Here is a 16,162-nt window from a genome sequence, read left to right as displayed (position 1 = left end):
CAACCTCAGAAGACAGCTTAAAGTAGATAATAGAATTAGGTATTTGTTTGATTCCATCTTCAAATAATTTTAAGAAACTTTCCCAATTACCTAGTTCACTCTAAAAGTTTTCTTGATACAATTTTGATTTGATTTTTTTCTCCATTATACCTAAATACATTATTGTTTTTGCTTTAAAAAAAAAAACTTTTTAAAATTTGTGCATCATACTTCGAAATGAAAATTTGTTAATATTTTTTGATTTTACCTTCTTTTGCTAAAACTAAAAATTCTTCTCTGTACTTAGAAAGACTATTTGGACTGGAAGACAGACTAGGTTCTGGTAGTGAACACAATGTTAATGACACAGAATCGGATAAACTATGTGGACGATTCATATCTTCACTACTTGCTAAGGAAGGATGTGAACAGCTAAGATGAGCCATCTCAGATATAGGCAACCCTGAATCACCAGTCTAAAACAATAATGAGTACCTATTAGTAAATAATATTATGACTGGAATAAAAGAAAGATAAAGGCATTTACATTTTTAAGATACACTTACACCTCTTTCATTATTTGAGTTTTCAGACAGGTCAGGAATATTATCAGTGCTGTTAAAAGAAGCAGATGAGGCATCTTTTGAAACTATTATTGCAACATTTTGTTTGTTAGATTTGCTACTTTTATTACTATTCTGGTTATTGGAACTTGATATCTTTTGATTTTTGCTCTTCTTTTTCAAATGAAAGCGTTTTCTTTCTTTTTTAGTAACAACTGGTTCTTTATCAGAAATCTAAAAGGAATTTATATAATAGTGTAATATATATCTAAATATTTATAATTTGTATTAACAATGAGTGTTTAAATATTAAAATAATATATCTAAGGTAGCTACATTATGCTTCCTTTAAAATAATGAGAAACAATTGTTTTGAATTTTTCACTGACAATTATATTGTTTAATTAGAAAATTAAACAGTACATATTCCAATCTAAAACAGCAAAAAAGATATATTCACGTTTGCAGCATACTTCCAAAGATGTTTTAAAAAATGTTTCTTTTAAATACTTTAAAGATTACAGGAAATTACATTAATAATTTAACATTTGAACAGATACATTCTTTAGCTGCACTTCTAGTTTTCCCACCAGACCAACTGGATATAAGAAAACGGAAAAGTTTAATATTCGGTTCTTTTTTTCTGTTAAGAAATTGGTTTCTTAAATGCTGCAATAAGCAAAATCTGATTCAGAGCTGGTGCTAAATTGATTAAAGTTTCCGAAAAGATCTCTAAAAATTACAAGCTATAAATTTATAAAACAATAAAATAATTTGTAGTAGTTCAGTAGTTTTAGATTAAACAAGTAATTAATGATGAAAGTACAAAATAATAAGGCATCAAAATTATATGAAAAGAACTATTTTAAAAAAGCTTTAAACTATGAAAGAATTGATATTTTGGTACTTATGATTTGAGTTTTCTTTTTATATGACATGCATATATTAATTAAAAAGAACTCTCAAACTAGGAGATGAGAAGATATTGATTCAGCTAGAATCATATGCAGCGTTATTTATGCAGACAATATTAGTGATATTTAACTTTTATGAGCAACAGAACTCAATATTAGTCCTTCATTGTAGACAATCACACATAACAGCAGGTTTTCATGAATACTCAAAAGCAATCATTAAACATGGCTTAAGGGAATTCAAAGTGACAAATTCGCAAACAATTTCAACTCTCCATTTAATGCTCATGACAGATACCTTACCAAATCTTTTTCTCTCTCTTCATAAGCCTGTTAAGGCAGAGGGGTGTGATTGTTCTTGTTTTCCAGTGGCGCCATCTATGGCCAAGAATTCCCTTACCATATTAGCAGCAAGAGTAAATTATTATGAACAATAGGTTCCTTTGCAAAATATGAATTGATAGGGTGAATAAAGCACTGGTATTAAAAGAATAGCAGAGCAAGGAAAGACGAGTTACAAAACTGATCCAAACAAAGATAGTATATGCATCACATAATAATTTCCATAATGTCGATGTCAATAAAAATTCTTAAATATTAAATTGCAAACAATTTGGTAAAACTCATAAGAAATGCAAATCACTAAATATTAGTAAGTCTGACAATGCAGCCTATGACTCTGACATTCATCAACATACCAAACAGTAAACTCAAAAAGTAACTAATGATAATCCTTAATGCTAACAAAGCATAATTTGGCACTAACTATTAATGTCCATTAATATCCTTGCAATAGTGTAATTACACAATGCTTTGACTTAAAGATGGAATAAGTCAAAATTACACACTCACACTAAATTTCACAGAGAATAAACTGCAACAAAATAAAAAGCATTTCATTCTGTTTTAACTTAATACAACAAACTAAATATTTTGAAATATTTACCTCTACTTGTCCATCTATAAGAGTGCTAGTACTTAATTCTAACTGTTGCATAATGGTTTCAAGTTGGTAGAGCTTATCTTGCAAACTTGATAAATCTTCAAAAAAAAAAAATATTATTACATAAGAATTGCCTTAAGAAAAAAGACCTAATAACTGAATATTTACAGTCTACAGTTACAGTAGTACAGTTATTATTATTTCTAAAAACATATGCTCTAGCAAAACACAATGCTGTTTTTTTCACTAATTATAACAGAAATAATTTAATAAAAACAAGTAAGTTTTGAATTTGAGGAGCTGATTTTGCAAAATGATCTTCATAATCCTGCTTATTGTTTTTCACGCAACTAAAATTAAAGTTAAAACTCCGTCATTGTGACCAAATGGCTGATTCAAAAATGATGAATAGGTGAAATGCAAGAATTATATGATTGTAGAGATTAGTGGAAGATCATAATTTAAGTAGCTTAGCTGAAACAATGGAACTATTTTTTTTAACAGAAAACCATATTATATTCTAAAATCTGAAATATTGAATATTTTTAAAATTCATCTTAACATGTTTTTTTGCAAAGCTCGTAAATTTAATTTCTCGTCAAAAACCTTGACTTGGCCATAAATATCAATTCATTTAAAATATCATGCACAGAACATCTACTAATTAAATATTTTTAAGATTATATATATATATATATATAAGGTTTCAGGTTAAGAGACTTAACAAAATTCTGATGCATAAAAATTATGTAATTTATTAAGCTAATTGGGTGGCATCTATGGTACAGTGTAAAGTTCTAAACAATTTTGGAAAATACAAAAAAATTAGAAACCTATTCAATAGAATATTATAAATTTAAAACTTATAAAATAGAAGGATTAAAAAACTCAAGACTTTAAACTTTTTGCTCTTTTTTTCAAAATGAAATGAAAAATTTAACAATTCAGTTTTACTCCTGTTATGGAAATTTTACTCAAAAAATGGTTTCCTTTTTCTCTCTGCTTTTACATTCATATTATATTTTCTCCAGATTAAATATGAGCATCCGGATTATCAAATCCATCATAGTCCTGAATATTTCTTACAGTAGACTAGGAAACATAGTTGCCTTTTTTTTTTGTCTTTTTGTTTGTCGTCATTCAACACGAAAGAGATCTTAAGAGTTTACTTGTATTTTTATTTTATGATAAAGAGCTAAATAAAACTAATCAAATTTATCTCTGATTTTATAATGTATGAATAAATTACCAGAAAATTATTTGTTAAACTTTACTTGATTGCAATCATATTTTTACACATTGCTTGATAATTCTTAAACTGTAAAAATTCTCTCATATACAAGTCATTAACTGCTATTATTAGCAGTGACAATTTCGGCGGAGAACCAATAAATATGAAGTAACATCAATTAAAAAAACACTCTGTATACAAAGACAAAATGCCAACTATTGAAAAATAAGCTTACCTTTATTGCCTTGATCAATTGCCGATGAATCTAAAATCCATGCTGCTACTCGACTCTGTTGAGAAATTGGACTTCGAATTAAACTATGTCTACTACTCTGCCAAGCAGACCCATCCTGAATGCTACTGACAGGTGGAGTATATGAGACAGGGAAAGGTACTGGTAAAAAGTAATAATATAATTATGATCACATTACATTAATGGTCAAAAGAAGAAAATGCAATTTTAAGCTTTCATTGTAATATTAAAAGCATCTAACATAACTTTTATGTTTAAGCTACGAAATATCCATTTTGTAGCTTCATTTCATACTACTTGCAATATAAACTACTAAACATTAATGGAAATGTGTATCTTTATTTGGATACTTGGATTTTAATGATTTATTTTCATTAATACCAAAAACTAGAAATAGTAGCAGACATATCTCAGAAAGTTGTAAATATATATCTGGGTCTAAAATAAATTCAAAATTTGATCTTTTAGTAGCAGAGAGGGAGTGTGGTTAGAATGCATTGGTATAGTGATGACCTTATTAATGTATATGTAATATGTTAGATTGTGTTCTGTCTGTGGAAAATTTAAAAATTACTGAATTGTTATCATTTAGCTTAGCTACAAAAATGTGCAATAAATATTTAAAAAAGTCAAAGCCTAGATCAATACCACACATGATTACACTTTTACATAAATTATACTTTTGTAGTCACTCATACCTTAAAATAAAATAATATGGAAATTGAGATATTAACCTTTAAAGTTTCGTTTTTAAGAATTAAGAACAAAACTTTTTCTTTTTATCTTTTGCGTCATTGCAATGGCGCAAAATTTTTTTTACAGTACCGTAATTTATGGAAGAAACGCCGCGGCGCTTACGAGTTTAAAAGTTTTAAAATTTTAATTGCGGCGTTTACGATATTTTAAAAATAAATTTTACATTTTTCAAAGAAAAATTTTTTTTAATCAAAATAGTTGCAAATTATGGCCAACGATGGCGCCACTATTGATAACTCACCACCCCTTAAAGAAAGTGGGTTGATCTTGATCTAGCTCCCGCCAAACCGCGTGGTTGATAGATCTTTCACATTTTTTCTCACTTTGTTACAATGTGCTTTGTGGAGAAATTTAATTGCGGAAAGTTTTCTTTTTAGTATTTGCTAATATTTACACATCGTTGTTATGGAAGCGACATATAAACTGATATCTTCTTAGCTAAATAAAAGAGGTATATTTCCAAAAAATAAATAAATTAAATTAAAAAAAATATTTATAAAATGTAAATATGTAGTACAGTATGGAACCCGAAATTCAGCACTTAATCCGACCAATTTTTTTTTTTTTTTTTTTTTTTAAAAAAAGAAATTTTTTTTGATAAGAGAAAAAAAAAGTCCTATTTTCTTTTCATTTGGAGTTTTTTTCTCTTGAAGTAAATAACTATATTTTATCTTTTAAAAATAAAAATATGAAGAGAAAAAATAATAAATCTGTGTCAAACAAAACATCTGTTCCTTAAGCAGTTTAAAATAAAGTGAAATTGAAAAGTAAAAACATCTGCATTTCCAATGAACAAAATAAATCAATGCAAGTTGAGAGAAACTGATGAATCAATCTTGACAGCTGTGCAAGTGCTTTACTGGTTTGCCCCCCCCCCACACTTCCCTCTTCTGTTTGACCATAAATTAGCCACACCCTTTTCACATTGAAACTTCTTTCTCACTTGGTGTACAAAATGAATTCTATCCCTCTTGCTGCTTTTTTTTTTAAATTCTCGATTTATTTATCTTTTTATTGCTTATTAACTGTTACTTTTTTTGTTGTTAACTTGTTTTTTTTAATCGTTATTTGTTGTTTGCTTCCTTTTTGCAGTTATTCATTGTTAGTTTCTTGCCATTAATTGTTACTTTTTTTGTAGTTCCTTGTTAGCTTTTTTTCCCCGAGGTGAGCCTCTTTTTTTAAAACAAAATGTTACGTAAAAGAAAAAACGAGAACAATGATCTCGCTCTGAAGAAGAAATGATTATTTCTTTTTCAGATTATTTCATCTTGAATTATTTATCCTTCGGATTACTTCTTCTTGATTATATCTTATAGATTATTATTTTAATTAATGAAATTTCTAAAGATGGGACAGTTTTAAATTCACCCCATCAAAATCTACAATTGAAACTTAGCTAAATGTATTGGTTTTTCTGAAATTAACAGCGTAATTGAATTATCGTAATATACGGGCGCCATATTGGAATTTCCGGAAGAGATCGGAAATTCTGTAAATTCCGAAATACGGAATTTCGTCGGTCCCGTGAGTGCCGAATTTTGGGTCCTATACTGTAATGTAAAAAAATCATTTATACTAAAGTAATATAAATATTGTTATTTAAATTTTTTACCTAACGATGGCACCAACAGCTGATTGTAACATGTTGTTCTGAGCAGTTTGTCCAAAATATACAATCGCAGATTACATTCTTGATTTTATTATAATTATACATTTATAAATTTTAATTTATATTTTAATTTAAAACATTAGTAGTATTTATAAGGAATTAATGTTATATATTCACTTTTTCCGCTAAATCGTTATTATGGGTGCGGCGTTTACCATGATTTTTTTCTTTTAAGTCTCATTATCACAAGTGCGACGTTTACGATAGGTGCGGCGTTTCTTCCATAAATTACAGTAAATGCATAATATGAAGCACCAAGAATTGAAATAATAAAAAGCTAACATATTTAAGCATTTTTTAATGTTCTTAACTCTTATTTTTTCACTTATTAATTTCAGTTTTTTTTATTTATTTATCTTTGATAGTTTTTTAGGACAAAAATTAGTTTTTGCTCCAATTACCATTTTCTCTCTTATTAGAGTCAATTGCAATAACTTTTTGTTTTTATAAAGGCTTGAAATTTTTTGGGGGGAGAAAATAAGGAAATATTAAAAATTTAAGAGTTCTGAAGCTCGAGTCTTGAGAATTTTCACACGTCTATAAGTTGCCGATTCCCGAGTATTCCAGAAAGTTGAGCTTTTACTGTATTTTAAGAATAAAATTTCTCATCTCATGTGTGGGTCCCTCATGTTTTTTTTTCTTCGACAGAACTGACTACTTCTATTTCTCCACCATCCTACTCCCAGTCTTCTCTCATTGATTGATTACTTATGAGGCACTAGTTGGAGAGCTGGGGGTAGTGAGTCCTGGTGGCTGACAAAACCAGAGTGTATATGCAGCAAGGTACACACTAAATTTGTTGTAGCTGAAAGTCTTTTCATTGGTTGTAGTGTGTGAATTTGAAGAGAGTGACCGGCTCAGGGATTATCTACATCATCTGACCAGGGTCGAAATTACATGGCATTCCTACCGTGGCCATTAAGGGTGATGATCGCTTATGGTGTCAGGCATTAAAAGAAAACACCATAAAATCAGGTAGATAGGTTGATACACAGCTGTATCTAACTAATGGTAAAGAGAGGCTCACTAAACATTAACACAAAAACAAACTAAAAGTAATTAAATTTAAATATAGCAGTGCAGTTACGGAAAAGGACCAAAATATAGAAAAAATAAACCAATTGCATAGCAAAGTTTGTTGCAACAATACAACAATTGTACTATGTTATTAATTATTAATTTTCATTTTCTAAATATTTACTATTTTCCAAAGAATGAAATTAACTATTTTTCAAAGTATAAAGCATAAAAATCTGAAAATATTTAAAAGCACAGTGAACCTATAAAAAAAGCTAGGTTTAACACAAAACTAGCTTAATGACTTATTTCATAAATAAATTTGCATTAAAAAAAAGTTTCATTAAAAAATATACCTTTTGTTTTCAAAAAACTCTAAAATTTTAATCTCAAAAACTTATTTACCATTAAGGCGTTATGTTAATTGCATCTGATCAAATAGTACCTTTCTTGAAAATTGAAAAAATAAAAGCTTGATTCAAAAATATGAAATCATCCAGTATTTTAATCTTTTCTTATATAGTATAAAAACATCATATATTTTGTAAAATGCTTAACAGCTTTCTTTAACCCTTTCGAGCCGACTGTCACATATATGTGCCAGCAAGAAACGCGCTCACTTTCCGACCGACACACCCGCGTGTCAGAGAGTTTTCTCGCTCACCCCCGACCATCACTTATTTGTGCCAGCGTTTCAGAACGTTTTAAAAAATGAAATTTCTTCCAAAAGATGGCATTGTATGTCCATATGGTTTCAGATACATGTAGATTTGACCTTCTACTCAAGATGAAAGTACAGTCACGTGGTTTTTAGAGGAAGGAGTGGAGGGGGGGGGAATGTTTTATTAGGGCTCTTTAAATTAGCACGTGATATTTATTTACAGTAAGTAAGGGAGTTTTTTTTTTCTCTCGCTACTTTCGATTTTCGGATTAGTTTTTAGTGGATAATTAGATCTTGTAGGCTTGAATTTTTTTTCTTTTTACCGTTAGAATGTCGAAGCGTCGAAAAATTTTGACTGAGCTGGAAATAGAGGAAATTATGCAAAATATTTCAGATATTGATTCTGAAACAGATTCGGATAGTAGTGATAGTGACACTATAATGAAAATAAATTGTGTAAAATATACATTTAAACAAGAAATAACTTAAGTAAATCAAGTATCCATAGAAATATATATAAAGCACATGTCACTTAAATACTCTACAGAACAATATTAAACAAAGCGCTGATATTTCGGTAATTTCTCTGAATTAGGCTTAACATCGAAAAACCCTCCGGCCCTGGGGAGACACACGCTAGAGAGACTGCCGGCCTCAGCGGTAAGCGCGCTTTCGCGCTTTGCGTCGCGAAAGGGCTAAGAACAGATTAAAATTAAAGCATACTTTCAAAACAAAATAAAATGGTAAAATATCTATATCCCAAAGTCTTTTTTGAGTCAAATTGAGTCAACTCTTACATGTAGAGTTTAAACATTTTAATAGAATTTGATATTTGTAAATAACCTTTTATAGAATAATTTGGTATCATCTACTTTAAAAATTCATAGCATTATCATAAAATCCTGCGTATTTGAAAACCTATTCATGAAAAAAAAAAGAATCATGGCTATTACATAATTCTAGTATAATTTGAAATTTTCTGAATTAATCATTTAAAAAAATTTTATTTCCTTACAAATGTAGTGAAATAAAACATAATGTATGTCATATGTTCTCTTTAATGGAAATATAAAATGGAATGCATTATAAAAATATAGATAAATAGACTATTCTTAAACACCTAGAAAATGATTTTTTAAGTTTTGGAATACCATAAAAGAAAAACTAAGTATCTTATTCCCAGATAGTGGAGATGTATACATGAGTATAATAGAAAAGAATAAATGTAAGTAACTTGTCTCACCTCCACCAGGCATTTCATCAACAGGAGTAGTAATCTTAGGAGCTTCTCGTGTTCCAAATGATATTTCATGCTGACGGTAAAGTCTGTGATGGCGTAGTTGATTAACCCACTCTTGGAATTGAGTCTGATTTTTAACCTGCAATTAAAAGCAAGGTGATATAAATAAATTAGCAGCAATTGAAATTATTCAAAAAACAAGTTATAATACTTATTAGTTAAAATGTTTACTTATCAGTAAATATATTTTTTCCAATTCTTTTTAATTATACAGTGATCTGTTATGAGAAATTATTTAATCTTCATTCTAAACTGATAGTCGAATTAACTTTTAATGGAACAATATATAAACAAATTTTCAAGAGGTATTCCTAATATTGATATACTAAATAAGAAAATTGCTTTGTAATAAATTTGCACCATATTTAACAATTATTTGATCAATAAGGATTACTGCAAAATGAAATAATACATACATTTTCAAATTTAAAGCATATTTATAAGGAAAAGTTTTTGATTGAGTCAATTTAGAATACAAAACACATACTTTTAAGTGATAAATATGTTCTTCAGCATCTATATCAATACGCCGTCTTTGACTTTTAGTTGAAATTACAGACAAGCCAACATCAACAGAGCCAAGTATCTTGCCTCGCGTCATCTAGAAAGTAAAAAAAAGATTTATAGAAAATTTTAACTCAAACATATGGTTATTAAAAAATGAATAAAATGAATTTAATACTCACTTCATTCGATGTTTTTGTATAAGTTAAAATTCCTTTATCCAACAGAAAATAGCGCTACAAATTAAATATAAAAATTAAGTTAACAAAAGAAATAAGTAGCTTTTATACTTCAAACAATAAAAATGAATATTATTATATTTATAAACAATGAGTAAAAAAACAAAAAGTTACATACAACCGTAATTTGCACTAGAAACTATTAATTGCAAATCTGTATTAACCATTACCTTAAAAATTAAAAATATCTTTCATTTTCATCATCATCATGATCTTAGTCTACATGTGTCTCTAAAGGAATGAATGCTTCTGTTAAGAAATAGTAATTTTACATAAAAATTTAAGGATAGTTTTAGAATAACATTTTCAATTAATGTTGCCAAACAATAAACAATGCACTTTAAACTTCTTAAGATTGGTTTGAATTAAGTTTGAGAATTATTTATCAATGATCAAATAATGTTAATAATAATATTGAACAAAAGATAATGTATCTTCTATTATTAAAGTCTGCACTATATGCATTCATCAATTTTAGACAATGACAGGCTTTTATCTTTTTAAAATTCTTTTAAACGAAACCATAAGACAATTTTACTTTTTTTTTATTTAAAGTTGAGCTAGAAATGAAATTTGCAATACATTTAAAAAGAAAACTTTATTTAGAATTTTTGAAATGCAAAATAAAACTAACTCCAATATTTAATTTTATTGATTTCCAATATTATTTTTACATTAATTTATTTTATTTTATATATTATTTTGTAGGATATAACAATTAACTTAAGTGCTACCTGGAAGAATTTGTACGAAAAATTTCATGCAGTACAGTATTTTGCATTCAAATAACATGTGCAGAAAAGAAGCTAAATTCTACCCAGAACAAAAATTAATGCTGACAGTTACATATATATACATTAAAAAATATATAAAAACTTTTACCTACATAATAATAATAGTAAATATCAAACTTATTTTAATGTACAGCTAGGATTGCTTTTGTTTTTTCATGTTTTTAATATTTTGTCTACAACTTACAATACTGTACAATCTACTAATTTAACAGAATTTGAAAAACAAAATGGTTGTTTTCTCCTTGGAGCATAACTATAAGGCACTAGAAAATTTATGAACCCACAAGCCATAACTGATCCCGCGAAACTAGTGCTGGACAAGTTGTTTAAAATATCTGGGCTATAAGAGTAGCATAATAAAGGAAAAGAAAGAGGAAGTCAGACTGTGATCTACCATATTTCAGAGAAACTTTTGGTTCTAAAAACCGTTACTGATACTTAGTAAAAAAAGTTATTTCAAAAGTAAATCAAGAAAGCATTCTAAAGCAAATTATTTTAGAAAATTATACAAAATTTTTCTTTGTCTAATTTTAGATCTCATACAAGGTTAAGTAAAATCCATTACCAATAAAACTAGTTAAGAATACATTGAAAACTTTTATTTCCAATTATGAAATATTACTGCATCTGGTAAATAATGCCTTAAAATCCTAATTTAGAGCTTCTCATGAAATGCAAGGAAGTTCTGTAAACAATTTTGGAAAATGTATAAAATTTCAACATACTTTGTGCCAACCTTTGAGTGGCCATTTTCTCCTTTTCATTAAGTATCCTTCAAATTTGCCAGGCTTTGTTTCACATATTTTACCATCTTTTAGACCTTCTAAAATTTCCCACTCACTTCCTCTGTGAGATTTTTGCATTTGCATAGCTGAAGATATCTTCTCTTCTCCATTTGTGACAATGGGAGCTGAATTTGGAGCTTCTGATGAGGAATTTAAAGGTAATTTTAAAGCTGGTTTACTATGTGATGTAGATTCAGAATGATGAGAACTATGGGAAAGGCTGTTTGTACCAACGCTCAATTCCTAAAAACAGTTTTAAAAAAAAATTTTTTTTTTCATTAAACTCACTGTATAAAGAAAACATTATACTTCATAACTTTTAAGTAATAAATATAACTGACAAATACCAAATTCATTTGTTAGCAAAAGTAATATTTCCATTGTACTATTAATAATTTTACACTGCTTTTAATAAATAAAAATAAAAAAGCAAATGGGAAAAAAACACGGAATAAATTTAAAATTTTAGTACAATAATTGTATCCAATCAAGGTAATAATTTTGAAATTAGGATATCTTAAATTACTGTCTAAGTTCTTTTATCTCATTAACCCTTATTAAAGATGAGAACAAAATTTAATAATATTACATTAGCATAGAACATTATGAAAGAATTTTTTTAATAATTTAAATAAAATTAAAAATTTAAAATTCCTGCTATGTTTCCAAGTGTAACTTTTCAAACATAAATTCATAACATTCAATGAAAAATGTTACAACACACTTAGAATGAAGGAATTTCGAACAGATAAGCTATGATTTTTGCTATATTTCTTTTCTTTTTAAATCAAAATTTGATATAAGTAAACCCTTACAATAATTTAAAAGCCTCTTACTTTAAAACTGCTCTAAAATTAAAATTTTGATAACAAAAAAATTGTTTAAAGTTTGTGCATAAACCTTTCTTTGTATTTCTATATAAACCTTTCCATGTATAAAACTTTTTAAAAATTATGTTTAGGAAAATCAATAGATTTAAGTTGTGATCATGCATAGTAGATACAATAATGCAACAACACATTAAATGATAAAATACAACAAATCATTCAAAATAAAAAATTATTGAGTCATCCTCAGTATGACGGCACAGTAAATACCAGAGCAGTCCCGATAAATCCTCTCCAGTTGGTTCCATCAGGCGCTAGGTTTTCCATCAATAGCAAAAAATACATATGTTTTCATATTTTAAGACCTTTTTGTTTAGAGTAAATTTTTCTTGTGTCAGATTTTTTCCCACTTACAAGTAAATTTATCAAAGATCAGTTCATTATCTGAGCTAACAACATATTTTCTTTAAATTATATCCAACCATATTATTATACTGTGAAATTTCATAACTGCAATTATGTTTGGTTATTTAAAATTTCTGAAAGGTTATATGTGATTGTGTGTAATTTGCCAAATAACAGTTAATTTTGCAGCTCAGGATATGGCTCAAAGTAATTTTCTTTTAAAACTCAATAATTTGTCAGATTTCTTCAAACATCCACAGCCATTAAGTAAAACATGTTTTATTTATTAAATAAAAATCATAACAATGTAAAATGTCAACAAAAAATTTAAATATAAAATTTTTATAAAAAATGTGTAATTACAAATTTATGAATTGCTAACTACAAAAATATAATCAAGTCATTAAAAATTAATAAAAAAAAACATTTTTTTAACATATTTCAAAAACTAATAGGGGATCAAAATGGCATCCGAAAATAACTGTTGGAATTTATTTTTTCTTAAATTTTTTCTAATTTGAGATCAGCAAAATTAGAAATCACTAATTCAATGAGAAACTGGAAGATAATTTTGTTTTTAATTATAAGGTTTGGTTTAACTGTTAATTTAACACTAAAGCTAGACAACTAATAGGCTGGTCAAAGCATCACCTCAATTTTTATTCTGTAAAAAGGAAAATTTTCTTTTTTGTGGGAAAATGACCGAGGTAGGACATTTGGTTTGCTTGCTCAATATTTCATTTCATGTAAGCAAATTAGGATAATGAAACCATTAAATATGTTGTTTACTCTTTAATTCAGATATTTCAAGTTTTATGCAAATATATTGCTCATTAAAAAAAAAAAACTCACCACTGTTCCCCCTCCTGACATTTGATCACGAAAAAAAAAATATATCAGATTTAAAAGAAGTCTAATTCCGAAATTAAAAAGATGTTAGATAAAAATGTAAAAAAGATTTTCCAATAAAAAAATCATCAGTTCACTAAAAACTTATAAAAAACTATCGATACACGACAGTTAAAAGAATTTTTTTAAGTAGAAAAAAAAACACTTATGCATTTTTTTTTCAAAATAAATGCTTAATTTTTATTCCCAGTCTTTTTTTTTTTTTTTAAATAGACTATTTCAAAAAAGCATCAATCTATGATCTTTGGACACGTTGATTTTTAAGCATTCCATAAATAATTAGCGCTCATGTGAATTTTCCTAACATAATATAAGCTCAACTTACGGAATCAGAAGTTCGACTAGGACTTTTTCTTCTGTCGCGAATTTGTAACTCATTTAAACCTTTCTCTGAAGCTGAAGTGCTCATCTTGTGGTTGAGATTCCCAGGTTCTGTGGCAATGTGGCGAAGAGATGATGCCATGATGCCAGGAAAAGGAGAATCACTATTTTTCAGTTGGATTATGGAAATATGGTCATGGTCACCTAATTGTCTCCATAACTAAGTGCTGCATTCTAATGAGGAGAGAAAAATTATATTCAATATAAATTTATTTCAAAATAAAAGCAATTTTTTTGTTATAAATCATTTAAGTAAATCTAAAATTAAACAAAAAATTGTACACAAATTTTTCAAAAAATAAAAGAATAAAAACACTATTTATACATTTGATTCCAAAATAAAGTTATGGTTTGCAGAGTTGAGCAAAACTATGATATTCAAATAAATGATAGATAAATGTATAGCATATACATGTGCACTTGGAATGAATGCCAAAAACTGAAATTCTTTCTTTAGCACAAAGAGTGAAGAGTGATTTATCACATAAGATTTTTATTTTAGTTGTAGCTAACGATGAGAAATGGATTGAGAGCTATGTAAAGACTATGTTTTTTATTTTTAAAAAAAAAAATTTCAAGAAGTTTTGGGGGTCAAAACAGAAGATTCTTTGGAATTTTGAGAAAAACGCATCTAATTTGTTGTAATATTTTTTGTGAAATGACTGAACCGTGACGCAAGCCACTATTTGTATATTACATTATACTACTTCCACACTAACTATTAAGACATACAGTGGACCCTTGCCTTGGAAGCTAAAGGTCATAACAAAATCTTCAAAGTAAGGATATTTTCTTAGACTTCTGTCAAAATCTACTTTTGCCAACAGCAAACCACAAAGGTACATATTTCAATAAATACATACTAATGAGCAGTACCTAAAAAAATAAAGATATGTGTGGTAAAATTTGGCATGACCTAAAAATTTAGCTTTAAAGCAGCAAGAAACTGACATTTTGTACAGTTTTCAAGTTCATAACTAACTTTGCCAAAACTGAACAAGTATGAAATTTGCTGGAAAAGAAGCTTCAAGTGTAACAGAAACACAATAAACTCACAGATCAATTGGTTACTCATTCAACTTTTATATAATAAGTCTTTAAACTTTAAGGTCTGTACCTGAGTAGTTAAATACAGAAATAATTATTAAAAAGCTGTAAATTGTTTATGATTGAAGCCCAATATGAATGTTTGAAGTTAACATACTCAACTAAAATGAGCTTTAGTCTATATGTTAAACTTACTGTGAAGTGGGGCAAAAGGGCAACAGTTTGAAGGTTGAGAAGTATTCAAGTCTTAATAGTTTGTGTGGAAGTAGAACCCAAAATAACAGTCAATAATGTGGTTCACTCATTTCATGGAAAGAATTGTTAGATGTAAATAGATGTGTTTTCACAAAATTTCAGTGGTACTTCAGTTTTGACCCCAAAACTTTTAGAATCTTTTTTTAAATAAAAAATAAAAACATATGTCTCATAAATTTAAATAAACATTTCCTGCAAAATTTCAACAAAATCAAAAATATCAAGTATACAACCCTGTCTGACTCTTAAAAAGAACTGGCCAATGAAATAGAAACCTTAGATTGATATAAATATTTTGGATATCCTTTTGCACAGATAACAGTCCCTATTCCTGAGAGCAGTGACTCTACAAGTTTCTGGAGTGCATTTATGTCTAGAGAATACCATGCATTGGTTACGTTGGCTACATAAATTGTAAGATTCTGTAAATTAGATGGAAGAGGAGATCACTGTCAGATGTGCCTTTTCAATATGTCCCCAAAATTTTTTATTAGGGTGAGATCCAGAATGTGCAGTGGCCAAAAAAGGTGTTGGAAATCAAATTGATGTGCATTGAACCAATTTTGTATGCCTCTGGCATCATGTATATTAGCGTCCAAGAAATATCTGTTGCCTTCAGAGTAAAAAATGTAACATTACAGGAGTAACTTGATTTGTCAATCTTTCCAGGTGTTGCATGACTTTTTGTTTACCCTCAAGGAACACCAAAGCACCACTTAAATACCAGCAA

The 16,162-nt window shown here is 28.0% G+C and overlaps 1 protein-coding gene across 5 annotated transcripts in view; it reads right to left on the bottom strand.

Annotated features, from left to right (window-relative positions):
* The window catches only part of LOC107448565 (oxysterol-binding protein-related protein 3), a 92,088-nt gene that overhangs the window by 29,404 nt on the left and 46,522 nt on the right, over positions 1-16,162 (bottom strand). For 4 of the 5 annotated variants that reach the window (XM_016063815.4, XM_016063818.4, XM_016063817.4 and 1 more), the window contains exons 2-10: positions 14,075-14,304; positions 11,549-11,851; positions 9,973-10,026; positions 9,774-9,887; positions 9,230-9,365; positions 3,866-4,024; positions 2,403-2,497; positions 546-776; positions 248-455 (exon numbers count right to left, since the gene is read on the bottom strand). In XM_016063815.4, the coding sequence (XP_015919301.1) occupies positions 248-455; positions 546-776; positions 2,403-2,497; positions 3,866-4,024; positions 9,230-9,365; positions 9,774-9,887; positions 9,973-10,026; positions 11,549-11,851; positions 14,075-14,212 (1,438 nt within the window). In that variant the 5' untranslated portion in view covers positions 14,213-14,304. The remainder of the gene's footprint in view (positions 1-247; positions 456-545; positions 777-2,402; positions 2,498-3,865; positions 4,025-9,229; positions 9,366-9,773; positions 9,888-9,972; positions 10,027-11,548; positions 11,852-14,074; positions 14,305-16,162) is intronic. The other variant, XM_016063819.4, reaches the window with a different exon arrangement.

The sequence above is a fragment of the Parasteatoda tepidariorum genome, chromosome 11 (assembly GCF_982258835.1).
Source record: "Parasteatoda tepidariorum strain Cologne lab strain chromosome 11, Ptep-v5.0, whole genome shotgun sequence".
Classification (NCBI taxonomy): Eukaryota; Metazoa; Arthropoda; class Arachnida; order Araneae; family Theridiidae; genus Parasteatoda; species Parasteatoda tepidariorum.
The sequence above is the reverse complement of the archived record's forward strand: the minus strand, read 5'-3'. Positions and strand labels throughout refer to the sequence as shown.